This window comes from Chionomys nivalis, chromosome 11 (genome assembly GCF_950005125.1).
Source record: "Chionomys nivalis chromosome 11, mChiNiv1.1, whole genome shotgun sequence".
In the NCBI taxonomy this organism is placed as follows: domain Eukaryota; kingdom Metazoa; phylum Chordata; class Mammalia; order Rodentia; family Cricetidae; genus Chionomys; species Chionomys nivalis.
In genome coordinates this window covers 58,253,817-58,267,052 of record NC_080096.1, presented here as the reverse complement: position 1 = coordinate 58,267,052, position 13,236 = coordinate 58,253,817, and the positions used below count along the sequence as shown (strand labels likewise).

The 13,236-nt window shown below is 46.9% G+C and overlaps 1 protein-coding gene across 1 annotated transcript in view; it reads left to right on the top strand.

The window, feature by feature from the left end:
* The first annotated feature begins 545 nt into the window (after positions 1-545).
* Positions 546-13,236, top strand: part of Acer2 (alkaline ceramidase 2) — a 42,390-nt gene continuing 29,699 nt past the window's right edge. The window contains exon 1 of the mRNA XM_057784943.1: positions 546-745. Within this exon, the coding sequence (XP_057640926.1) occupies positions 638-745 (108 nt within the window). The 5' untranslated portion in view covers positions 546-637. The remainder of the gene's footprint in view (positions 746-13,236) is intronic.

Genomic DNA, 13,236 nt, shown 5'->3' with positions numbered 1-13,236 from the left:
GGCCCCCTGGGGAGTGAGTGGCCCAGGCTGCTTGGAAGAGTCCAGAGAACCTGTTGTTACAGCTTGGAGGATCTTTTGCCCCAGCGACAATAGCGAGTCGCTTTCTGGTAGAGCTGTCCCGCCTTCTTCCTTAAGCGTGAGAACCTGCGTCCCAAGCGCAGTGAAGCGGCTTGCTGAGAACTCCCAAGGAGTCCAAAGTGGTTCGAATGTTCTTGTGTTTCTCCATATTTTACATTTTTACGGGGCGCGGGGGGAGGGGGCAGCTCTGGCGTTCTTTACACAACCTGGACGCACCCGGACAAGAGCGACTCTAAAGGCCTTTGCCACCAGCGCGGAACTGGAGAGCCAGTGGTTACAGCCCCGCTTTTCACCCCCGCCCTTTCGGGCCCCTCTCACGTCAGGTCCCGCCCCCGAGTGGGCGTGGCTGTCCTGCTCCGGGACTCCCAGGGGCGGGGCCGGGGCGGGTCTGCAGCGGCAGTGGCTGGCCGGAGCAGCCAGGCTGGGGAGGCCCGCGGGGAGGCGTCTCATCCGGAGGCTGTCCCGCACCGCATAAAGCAGCAGACGCACAGGGTGCCCCCCGCAGCAGCTCCGGCCGGTCGCCGCGGCGGAGAAGCTGCTCCGATGCTCCAGAGCGGCCATGGGCGACCCGCACTGGTGGGACCACCTGCGGGCTGGCAGCTCGGAGGTGGATTGGTGCGAGGACAACTACACCATCGTGCCTGCCATCGCTGAGTTCTACAACACGGTGCGGGACGCGGGGGCTGGAGGGCAGGCGGGCGGAGGGAGGGAGTTGTCTCCGTGGCTGCGGTGCCTGGAAGCAGGCAGTGGGTGACCGTGGATGTCCGAGGCAGGAGTCACTCCACGCCCCCTTCTCCTGTCACTGCTCCCAGCTCTATTTCTGCACGCCTCCCCGGTCCCTATCCAGGGCATCTGGGCTCCTCCAGCTCTTCCTGTCATTTTCTTCTGATGGCTCTATTGTCTTGTTTGAGTCCCGTGGTCCGGGAACCAGGGGTCTGCGTCAACCCTTTCTTCCAGTTTGGGTCAGTTGGGGATGTGAACCCACAGGGCAGCTCCCTTCCTCCCTGCCTAGGATCTTTGTGGTGTGACGCACCTGGATCTCATTGTGCGTTTTTTTGCGCTGAGTACCTGTTTTGGGCGCATTGAGAGAGTGGAGCCCGGGGCACGTCCAGGCACTGGGCCCACTCCCACAAGTTGGCCTGCCCTTCCCACTAAACTATGATAATGTCGATCGAATTATTTCTGTCCAGAATCAAGTTAATTACTCTGAGTTCTTTTTATTGTTGCTTTTAGAGTCCAATTTTGAGCCAGCTCCTGGTGGTGACAGTGAAATTTGGGAGTAATAACGGGTGGGTTTTCTGAACTTGCCTAGCTCCCTGGATATGGACAAGCGGAAATTTACAGAATCCTTGGTAGGATTTTGGTCTTTGTGGGAGGGAAGGGTTGTGCCTAGGAGAGGAAATGTCCCTGCTTTTTCCCTGTGCCCGTCGCTCGGGACTCTAGTATCCAACGTGACTTTGCATGGTCATTTTTCTGGCTTATCTTTCCTTGCTGTTCAGACACAGAAAACAGGAACTCCTGGTTTGAGTCATTGTGAGTTTGAGATTGTTATTTAGGATTTTTCCCCCTCTTGGATTTCTTGAAAGAATGTCCTCAGCAAGAGTTGCCTGGAGAGATCTCTGGTCTCTTTTATTCCCATGGTGAAAAGACTAGGCTGTTGAGGCGAGAACTGCCATACCCACATGCTGGTGTGTCTGGGGCTACAACCCAGAATTCTCCACTTGCTTCTCCTCAGTGTTAACATACATGGTTGTCCTCCACATCAGCGTCTCTCCCTTTTATATGGCCAGGTTGGTTGCTCAAGGAAACCAGATTTTTGACATTCAGAGACAAAGGAAAAGATCTAGTTAGTGGAAGTGGCCACCCTTTTCCTATTATACAACCTGGTGAAGCATGTTGCTCTCAGGTACATACAGGCACCAACAAAAGGGCTGGAGAAAGTAGGGTAACACCAGTGGTAACAAGTGGGAAATTGCTGAGAAATACTAAAGATTTCACCAGAGTTGAAGGAATGACAGATTGGTGTCAGGCTTTTGAACATCCACTGTGGCAGTTCCCTGTGAGGTGTGAGATCTGCAGAGGGAGTCAGCCCTGTCATTAGGTCCCCCAAAGCTCTTGCATAGCTGCTCTGTGCCAGGCTTGAACCCCCCCCCCAGTGCTGGAGGAGGGGGAGATGTGACCTGCCTTCCCTTTTCTTCTTCCTTCCTATTGCTTCCCTCCCCTCCTGTCCCCTCCTCTTAGTCTCTTTCTGGCAAGGGTCTTCCTGTATAGCACAGACTGGAATTAAATCGGAGACCCTCATCTCGGTTTCTCAAGTAGCCCGTGCACCTGGCTGCTTTTTTCTTTTCAGTCTAACCTCATGGGAGCTATATACAGAGAAAAGCAAACTCTGTTTTAGGAAAGAGCTGCAGTGTTTGCGGCTCCTTAATCTTGCCCATCTGCCGGACAAACTTTTTCTTTTTTCTTTCTTTTCTTTTTCTTTTTTTTTTTTTTTTCGAGACAGGGTTTCTCTGTGGTTTTGGAGCCTGTCCTGGAACTAGCCCTTGTAGATCAGGCTGGTCTTGAACTCTCAGAGATCCACCTGCCTCTGCCTCCCGAGTGCTGGGATTAAAGGCGTGTGTCACCACCGCCTGGCATGGGACAAACTTTTTCTTTGGAATTAATAAACCACCACACTTTTTTCGGGGATGTGGGGGGTCGCAGAGGAACAGCTGGTTGTTATATATAAGCCTTTTAAAACATTTCCTTCTCACCGTGGCTCTGCTGGTGTGCTAATGCTACCACAAGACTTTCCTGAACCCTTCTTTCTCATGCACGGGGAATACCAATGAATTGTTGGTGATAAACATTTCCTAAGGTCCTTGTAATAAAACAGGAGACCTTGTTATGCATTTGTTTATTTGTGTTTTTTTATTTTTATTTTATAAGCCTTTGGTATTTTGCCTGCATGTATGTCTAGATGAGGTCAGATCCCCTGGAACTAGTTACAGCTGTGAGCCGCCATGTGGGTAATGGGAATTGAACCCAGGTCCTCTGGAAGGTCACTCTTTTTTTTAAAATTTATTATGTATACAATATTCTGTCTGCATGTATGCCTGCAGGCCAGAAGAGGGCACCAGACCTCATTACAGATGGTTGTGCGCCACCGTGCTATTGCTGGAAATTGAACTCGGGACCTTTGGAAGAGCAGGCAATGCTCTTAACCGTGGAACCATCTCTCCAGCCCTGGAAGGTCACTCTTAACTAATGAGCCTTCTCTCCAGCCCTTTTTATTTTATTTGTTTCAAGACAGGGTCTCACCATGTTGCCTTGGCTGGCCTGGATCTCACTGTGTAGACCAGACTGGCTTCACATTCATAGAGATCTGCCTGCCTCTGCCTCCAGAGTTCTAAGATGAAAGGCATGTGCTACCTTGCTCATCTCATTTGTTTTGTTTTAAGACAGCCTCTCTATGTAGCCCAGGCTGGACCTGAACTGTGAAGCCCATACTATGTAGCCTGTACTGTCCTCAAATGCACCAAGATCCTCTTGCCTCTGGCCCCAGAATTCTGGGATTTCGAGTGTGTGACATTGTGCCTAGCTTAATTATTTTGCACAAAACTGGTAATTAGTACCAGTGTTGAAAAAAAGTTAAAGGAGTTGAGAAAAATTAAAAGAATTGACAATTAAGGCAGGAGAATACTGGGAAAGGGGTCTAGAATGTTTTAACGAGTCTTAGAGGGTAATGGGTGACTAATATGATTTCAGTCACTACTGGTCACACTTAGTTGTTTGTTGTGTGTTGTGGCTCTGTCGGGTACTCTGCCATCACCACAAACATCATGTGCCATGTGTTCCTTAGATAAAGGAGGAAAATCAGGGCCCGTTTAGTTTATATCACTTGCTGAAGTCAAGGAAATGGCAGAGATGGAGTCAGAACTTAACCCTTTTGACTCTGCCAAGAGTTGTCTTGTAAATGTAAGTGCTTCTGTAAGCATCTAATATATATATATATATATATATATATATATATATATATATATATATCTTATATATATGCACACAGTATATATGTGTATTGTTTAATCAGTACTTAACTTTAGGTACTTATGTTGCATTTCAAAATATTCTTTTATACTGTGTGAAGATGTGTCATGTGATTGATTTAATAAAGAGCTGAATGGCCAGGAGCTAGGCAGGAGGAGGTTAGGTGGGACTTCTGTGGATAGATGGGTTTCAGAGAAGAAGAAAGGCAGAGTCATCTGCTGCGTACAGAGGAAGCAGGGCATGCAGGAGGAGAGCCATGTTGCAGCACGTAGATGAATAGAAATGGGTTAATTTAAGTTAGAAGAGCTAGTTAGAAGCAAGCCTAAGCTAAGGCCGAGCTTTTGTAATTGCTAAGAAGCCTCCATGTCATTATTTGGGAGCTGGCTGGCAGGATAGAGAAAGACTCCATACGGTACAATTTGGAAAAAAGTTTCCTGGTGGGACACAATCCCATATGCACAAGGAGGCACAATTACATAGAAGAAGCTCTTCTCAAAGTACATGTCACTTCTTCCGTGAGGTGGGTTCTATAGGTAGGCTACAGATATTATCTTAAAGGCCTTGGGGAGGATCCGGTGTGGCCTTGGTCATGTAGACAACATAGAGGTCACCTGGGCTATTAGCCACCACTGGTCCTAATTGTGGGAGCTTGGGGGATTCCCCGACCACACAGATAGCACAGGGATTAGCTAGGCTGTTAGCCACCTCCATTCCTAGCCTTCTGGGTAGAGAATAGGTTATACATCTCCTCTGCAGAAGACACAGCCCTGTATGTTTAACATTCCTGGTTTCCCTAGTGCTTATCTGTGAGTGCGAGGACCTTTGTGCTCCCAGCAGTCACACTGGCTGCACAGAACCGCTTTCCTCTTCTCCTGCACCCTGGAACTGATTGGCCACGGCTCACTTGGCCACTTAACTCCTTCTTGATGCTTTATTGTTTTCATTTTGGCTTTTGAAGAGGAATACAGAGGAAGTCCACATAAACACATCTGGACATAGTGTTTTTCTTCTTTTCGTCACTGGGAATCAAACCTAAGGCCTTGGGCATGCTAGACAAGCGTTCTACCTCTGAGCTTTATGCCTGACCCACATAAATGTGCTTAAAGTATTGATTATCATCGGAGAATTGCTGTGTTGAGAATGTCCATTTTTGTTTGTTTGCTTGTTTCTGTCTTTATTTTGAGAAACAGTTTTATCATTCATCCTGACTGGCCTGGAACCTTCTAGTGTAAAACATACTGACCTAAAACTTCCAGTGATCTTGTCTCAGCCTCTAAAATACTGGGATTCAGGCATGTGACACTTGCCCAGATAAATTTTTTCACTTTATTTATTATTCATTTACTTTGGTTTTTTGTTTTGTTTTGTTTTGTTTTTTTTCCCGAGACAGAGTTTCTCCGCAGCTTTTGGTTCCTGTCCTGGAACTAGCTCTTGTAGACCAGGCTGGCCTCGAACTCACAGAAATCCGTCTGCCTCTGCCTCCCGAGTGCTGGGATTAAAGGCGTGCACCACCACCGCCCGGCTTTTGGTTTTTCGAGACAGGGTTTCTCTGTGGTTTTGGAGCCTGTCCTGGAACTAGCTCTTGTAGACCAGGCTGGTCTCGAACTCACAGAGATCCACCTGCCTCTGCCTCCCAAGTGCTGGGATTAAAGGCGTGCGCCACCACCGCCCGGCCTTACTTTGTTATTTAAAAATAAAACCACAAGATCTTGTATAGCGGTTGAGTTAAAACTCCCTATGTAGCCAAGGATGGCATTAAATTTCTTGTTTCCTTGCCTCTACCCACCAAGTGCTGGAATTGCAGGCATAAGTAGTCATGCCCGGCTTGAAAGGTTCACTGTAAATGCTTATGACTTTTACCCAGTGGCCCGGCAGAGAGCGTACACAGCTTCCTCCTCTGTTTGCCTACTGCCTCCGACCCTCTTATCACCCATCCTTGGCTTCCGAGAAACACCAGCATCTCTTCCAAGATTCATCACATAAACCTGATGTGGAGGTGCACACCTTCAATCCTAGCACTCAGGAGGCAGAGACAGGCAGGACTATGAGAGACCCAGGCTAGCCTGGTCTAAATAACAGGTTGCAGGCCAGCCAGGGCTACACCTGTTTCAAAAATAAAACAAAAATTACTCACTCTTTCCCTTCCCTTGTTCACCTAGGATACTGTTTTTCACTACATGCAACTCTCACGGGATGAATGATAGGGGTTTATTTGGTTTGGTTTTTAAGACAGAGTCTCATGGTATAGCCCCATGCCGCCTAGAACACACTCTGTAACCCAGGCTGAACTTGAACTCACAGAAATCCTGTCCCAGCATCCAAGTGCTGGGCTTCCAGGTGTGAGTCAACATGGCTGGCACCTTTGGGGGACTCCTGCCACATAGGCTGCTTTGGATAAAAGTGGAGCCTGCTCTGGGACCACTGGGTATGCCCTTTGAAGGCTGTCTTGCTGGCCAGTGACTTGGGAAACAGAAATAAGCAGGTAGTGAAAAAAAGTGAAATATATGCATGAAAACAGCACCTGGCTTCTCACCTCCTCCTCTGCACCCAACGATCACAGCAAGGAAAGCTTTCTTTCTGGGTCCAAGTCTGGAACCCCTCTCTGTTGGACAGAATCTGCCTGGCTGGTGGCCTGACTAAGCATTTGTTGCCGTGTTCCTGTCCCAGAAACCAGATCTGGAAATAGTCTCTGGGCTTTGGGGCTCTTAATAGTGGCACATACACGTTGCTGAGGTGTTGTTAGCACACTGCATGTGGATGTGTGTTGTGGGGCTGGGAGGGGGGTTGCAAGCAGGCATCTGAATAGGGGGACCAAACTGATTCTAATTATTTTGCTTGATAATTTTAATTAATTTAAAAAACATTTCTGCTTACTTATTTTAATTTCTTTATATTTTATTTTATGTGTATGAATGCATGTATATATGTATGTATATGTATACCATGTATGTACAGTAATCATGGAGACCAGAAGAGGGCATCAGATCCCCCTGGGACTGGAGTTACCAAGCTTGTGATCTGCTTTGTGGCGCTGGGACCTTAATTTGAGTCCTCTGCAAGTGCAGCCAGCACTCTTAGCTGCTGAGCTAGATCTCTAGCCCTATTTATTAAGGTGTGTGTGTGTGTGCGTGTATGTGTATGTGTGTGCGTGCGTGTGTGTGGTTGTGTACATATGGAAGGCACAGGGTAACTTGTGGGAGTCAGTTCTTTCCTTCTATCATTTGGGTTTAGGATAGAACTCAGGTCCTTGTGTGTGGCAGCAAGCATCTCTCCTGTCCAATTTGCTTGACTTTTGCAACTGGAAGTCCTGTGCTCTGGAAGGCCCCCCGAGTCCCTGGCAAACCACAGGCCACCCCACAGGCAGGACTGGGACAGTGCAGTGAGGCCTAGGACTCTGCAGGCAAACAGGAGGCACAGACAGTATGCTTAGCTAGGGTGGGAGTCCAAGGCTGCTCTCAAACCTATGCTCAGCAAGTTGCCTGCCCATGCCTTTGTCTGCACTCCCCGCTTCTATGGGAAAGGCGCGCTCCAGTGCATCAGAATGAGAACACAGTGTGTCCGTGAGATGACTTTGGAACAAATGCTAGATAGGAATCCACGGAGTAAGAAACTCTTAAAGGAAACAATCAATGCATTTTGAAGTTGTAGTTTTCCTCAGTTTTAAAAAAAAAAAGTTTGGCCGGGCGGTGGTGGCGCACGCCTTTAATCCCAGCACTTGGGAGGCAGAGGCAGGCGGATCTCTGTGAGTTCAAGACCAGCCTGGTCTACAAGAGCTAGTTCCAGGACAGGCTCCAAAACCACAGAGAAACCCTGTCTCGAAAAACCAAAAAAAAAAAAAAAAAAAAAAAAAAAAAAAGTTTGTGGACAAGGAACAAACCAATTTTTCAAGGGATAACGCAGCAATGACCTTAAAACAATCTCCCTTCAGCTGAACTATCGTACAACTTTAGAGACCCTCGTTGTTTTGAATGAGAGCTTGTTTCTCAGTACAGATGGAGCCACAGAGTCTGTCTTTAGCCATAACTCATTTGTCTTTCCGTATTTATTTTGGTATTCCTTCCTCTTTTTGTTTTGAGAACGGTCACCCTCTAATTTAGGCTTTTCCTCTCCATATATCGGTGCCTTTTAAAGGAATAGTGGCAGCCAGCGGGCCTTGGTAGGTAGGCTGTTAAATAGTTTCCAAAAAATGTGATTTTAGTCTTAGTAGGGAGCATGGATCAGAACGGTGTTTATATGTGACCTTAAAAATAACACGCAGCCGTGGAAAAGGCCTGTAGTCCCAGCATTTGAAAGGCTGAAGCAGCTGCTTGGGATGGTTTGAGACCAGCCTGGGCTACCCTGTGAGATCCTTCTCAAATTGTATTGTATTATTGTATTTAGAAAATACAATAACTGGGGCTGGAGAGATGGCTCAGTGGTTAAGAGCACTGTCTGCTCTTCCAGAGGTCCTGAGTTCAATTCCCAGCAACCACATGGTGGCTCCAAACCATCTATAATGAGATCTGGCGCCCTCCTCTGGCGTGTGGGTATACATGGAGGCAGAAAGTTGTATACATAATAAATAAATAAATCTTTAAAAAAAAAAGAAAAGAAAATAGAATAACTAATAATAATGTTGAAGTGTTGTGATCTTACTGCGGGCACAGTAAATGACCCCGTGCCCTCGTGAAAAGCATATGAACACATTCGTGTGCGACAGGCGTGTGCCTTACTTGTGGTAATGTGAATCTGTGGAGCCATGTAACGGACAGCTTGTCAGTCACAGTTGCCCTTGGCTAAAGCAAGAGCTATCGCTAGGCCTTTAGGGGACAGAGACACGCTGGAGTGAAAGTCAGGATGCATGGCAGAGCAGGCCATGTCGTGAACACCAGTAATCGCGGTACTTGGTAGGTAGAGGCAGATGATCAGGAGTTTAAGGTTATCCTTGGCTACCTAGTGAGTTTAGGACCAAACCGTGGTACCTGAGATCCTACCACAGACAAGCAGACACACCCCCAAGGGTATTATATTTCCCAGCATTGTAAAGGAGACTCTAAACTGGTGCTCCTTCCCCTGAAAAGATGAGTACATAAGACAAAACAACAGCAACGAAACCCTCTTGCTCTCTGCAGCCCTGAAGAGCAGTCAGCTAAATCCACGTTCACTAAGAAGAAAAGTTTCTAGCTGGGCGATGGTGGTGCATGCCTTTTTTTTTTTTTTTTTTGGTTTGTTTTTGTTTTTTGTTTTTTGAGACAGGGTTTCTCTGTGGTTTTGGAGCCTGTCCTGGAACTAGCTCCGTAGACCAGGCTGGTCTCGAACTCACAGAGATCCGCCTACCTCGGGACAACGGTGCTGCTGTGTGGGACCCATCTGTGCTCCTTCTCCTGACGCAAGGAAGCAGATGGAGGGTTTGCATCCAGAGAAGCACTTCTTTCTGGGGTGAAGGGTAGAAAGGAGTTTTTTAACTCTTAAGATGTTTCTGAGAGGGAGTGCTTGCCCATGAACATGAGGGAAAATCATTAAGTTGCAATTCGACTTTTCTCTTCCTTCTCTCTCTCTGCTACCCCTTCACCTTCTCCCTTTTTATCTACTTTTTCCCCTGCCGAATGAAACTCAAGTTTAAATCATGTGATGGGGGTGTGAGCACAGTGTGATGGCCTTCACTGTTCTTAGGGAAGCAAAAACTGGAAGTCTGGATGTGAGCGGGCCAGTTGGAGGTGAAACCTGGGAGTAGCAGTAAGAGGAACCTTCTGGGTCTTCATAGCCCCTTAAAGCAAGGGATGGTTTTGGAAGGACCCCATGTATACGAGTGCTCTATCTGCATGTGCACCTTCATGTTGCACGAGGGCATCAGATTCCACTATAAATGGTTGTGACATCATGTGGTTGCTCAGAATTGAACTTAAGACCTTTGGAAGTGCAGCCAGTGCTCATAGTCACCAAGTCATCTCTCCATCCTCACTAGAAGTGAGAAGCTGTGCTCATAGTATGAACGGAAACCTGTGTGTATGCAGTAGGTAAGGTAAGCCCCATTCCACATCGGTCTTTTTTTCCCCTAGGCATTGGGGATTGAACCCAGGACCTCCTGCGTGCTAGAGTAGTGCTGTACCCCCGAGCTATAGCTCTAGCCCTGACTTCTTCTTCCTTTTAAATATCATGGTTTTTTTAGTTATTCTTTTTTTAAAAAATATTTATTTATTTATTATGTATACAATGTTCTGCCTCTGTGTATGCCTGAAGGCCAGAAGAGGGCACCAGACCTCATTACAGATGGTTGTGAGCCACCATGTGGTTGCTGGGATTGAACTCAGAACCTTTGGAAGAGCAGGCAATGCTCTTAACCACTGAGCCATCTCTCCAGCCCCTATACAATTTCAAAAATTATGTGTCTGGGTATTTTGCCTGCACTTATATTTGTATACCACATGCATGCCTTGTGCTCATGGAAGTCAGAACTAGGTGTTAGAGCCCTTGAAGCTGGAGTTTCAGATTGTTGTGAGCAGTGAGCTAGAAATGGAACTCTGGGTAACCACTGAGTCATCTCTTCTGTGCCTCATCTTCATCTACCCCTCCCTCCCTCTTTCTTTCTTTCTTTCTTTCTTTCTTTCTTTCTTTCTTTCTTTCTTTCTTTCTTTCTTTCTTTCTTTCTTTGAGACAGGGTTTCTCTGTGTATCCCTAGTAGCCTGTTCTTGAACTCAACAGAGATCTGAGCGCCTCTGCCTCCTGAGTGCTGGGATCTAACTGTAGGTTACCACTGGCCAGTTCACTTGCTCTTTTATAAATGAGAGTTGGTTCTGGGACCGCTGAGAACATTTATTCAGTTTCATTCAAGGTCATCAATCACACATAACGAATATGTTCTCTCGTTTTATTATCCTCTTTTCTTTCCCATTCTTTCTTTCCTTTCCAAAGACCGTATCACCTCCAAGGGGTGCCGAAGTTCTGGGTTTTGCTAACACTTTTTTCCCCCCTCTCTCTGTATGTGTGAGTGGCATTTGTGCATGTACAAGTGTGTTTACTTGTGTATGGAAGCCAGAGTTTGAAGTTGGCTGTTGCCCTTAATCCCTTTCTCCTTCACTGTTTGTGATGTCGTCTCTGGTGAGAACTGGAGCTTACTGATTTGGCTACACTCTCTGGTAAGCGAGCCTGAAAAAACCCCCTTGTCTCTACCTCCCCTGCATTCGCTCGCATTAAAGCATCCAAGGCAGCTTTTTGCATGGGTTTGGAGAGCTGGGTTTCCAGACTTAAGTCCTCATGCAGATGTGGCAAGCACTTCACTGACTAACCCATCTCCCCAGCCCCGTGATACATTTTATTGGGATGTGACCAGCGTGGCTTCTGAGGTCTGGGGGTAAGCCCTTCTGCCCTGCTGTCTTCATCCATGTTCAGGTACCTGGCTATTCCTTTGTGCCAGCGCCTAAGTCACCTTTCTGGCTTAGCCAACAGGAGTGGTCGCACCTTTCTTTTGGAAACCCTCGTGCCCCTGTCTTTAGTTTTCATCTTTATTTACTGTGCTATCTAGTTTTTTGTCGACCTGAAAAAAAGCTAGAGTCATTCGGGAAGTGGGACTGCCAGTTGAGAAAATGTCTCCATGAGATTGACTTGTAGGCAAATCTGTAGTGCATTTTCTTAATTAGTGATTGATGGAGAGGGCCCAGCCCCTTGTGGGCGGGGCCACACCTTGGACTGGTGGTTCTGGGTGGTCTAAGAAAGCAAGTAACGGTGTATGAGGCCTCTGTAGCAGTTCCTGCCCTGCTGTGTTCATACCCTGACTTCCTTCAGTGATGGACAGTTACCTGGAAGTCTAAGATGAAATAACCCCTTTCCTCTCCTGGTTGCTTTGGTCATGGTCTTTATGACAGCAAAAGAAACCCTAAGACTTTATCTTGTCTACTTATCCCTGAATTTTTCTGGCAGTACTAAGGATTGAACCCAGGGCCCCACACATGCTGGGGAGAGTTTTATAATTGAGCTATATCCCCAGGTCTATTTTTAGTTATTATTTTTCATTTATTTAACTTAGTGTGTATGTGTGTGGATGCTTAGCTACTGTAGCACATAGGTGGAGGTCTGAGGATTACTAAGAGAGCTGGTTCTCCCCTTTCAGCTGGTGGGTGAAACTGAACTCTGATTGTGAGGTTCAGGGGCAAGTGAGCCATCTTGCCAGCCTTGCTCTTTGGATTTTTAAACAGGAAGTCGACTGTCACACTAGGCGGTATCCTGAGCATAGGGAATCTTAAAGCCCACCCCTGCAGTGACATACTTCCTCCAACGAGGCCACACCCACTCCAACAAAGCCACACCTCCTAATAGTGCCTCTTCCTTTGAGATTATGGGGGCCAATTACATTCAGTCTACCCCAGTGGCACACACCTTTAATCCCAGCACTTGGGCAGCAGAGGCTGGTAGATCTATGAGTTCAAGGCCAGCCTGGTCTACAAAGCAAGCTCTAGGATAGCAAGGCTGTTACAAAGAGAAACCCTGTCTCAAAAATCATACAAACAAGCAAAAAAGGTATGTCTTTATTACCGTTTATTGAAGATTTATTTGTTCTGTGTCATATGTGTGACTGTTTTGTTTCCATGTGTGTATGTCCACATGTCTAGCGCTTGAGGAAGTCAGAGGCGAGTGTTGGATCACCTGGAACTGGAGTTATGGACAGTTGTGAACTATCACGTGGCTTCTGGGAACTAAACCTGGATCTTGCATAAAAGCAGCAAATGCTCTTAACCCCTGAGCTGTCTCTCTTGGCTTCTTTTTATTATTCTTAAGTGTGTGTATGGTGTGTATGTGTGTGGTATGCATGTGGTATGTGTGTGTGAATCTGTGGTGTGTGTGTGTGTGTGTGTGTGTGAGTGTAGTGCCTTCTGAGGTCAGAGGCATGGTATCCCCTGGAGCTGGAGTTCCAGGTATCTGTAAGAACCACCTAATGTGGGTGCTGTGAACCCTGGTCTCTGCAGGAGCAACACGTGTTCTTAACTGCTGAGTCACTTGTTTTGCTTTTTAAAGTCTTTTGCGATGTGTTCCTCCCACCTCACCTTCGGGCTAAAGCCTATTTAGACTTAGATGTTATTTTTACATTCTGTATGCCAGGGCCATGACCAAGAGCTCCTCATTCAGCAACTGGGGATGATGCTTAGGGACTGAATGTCA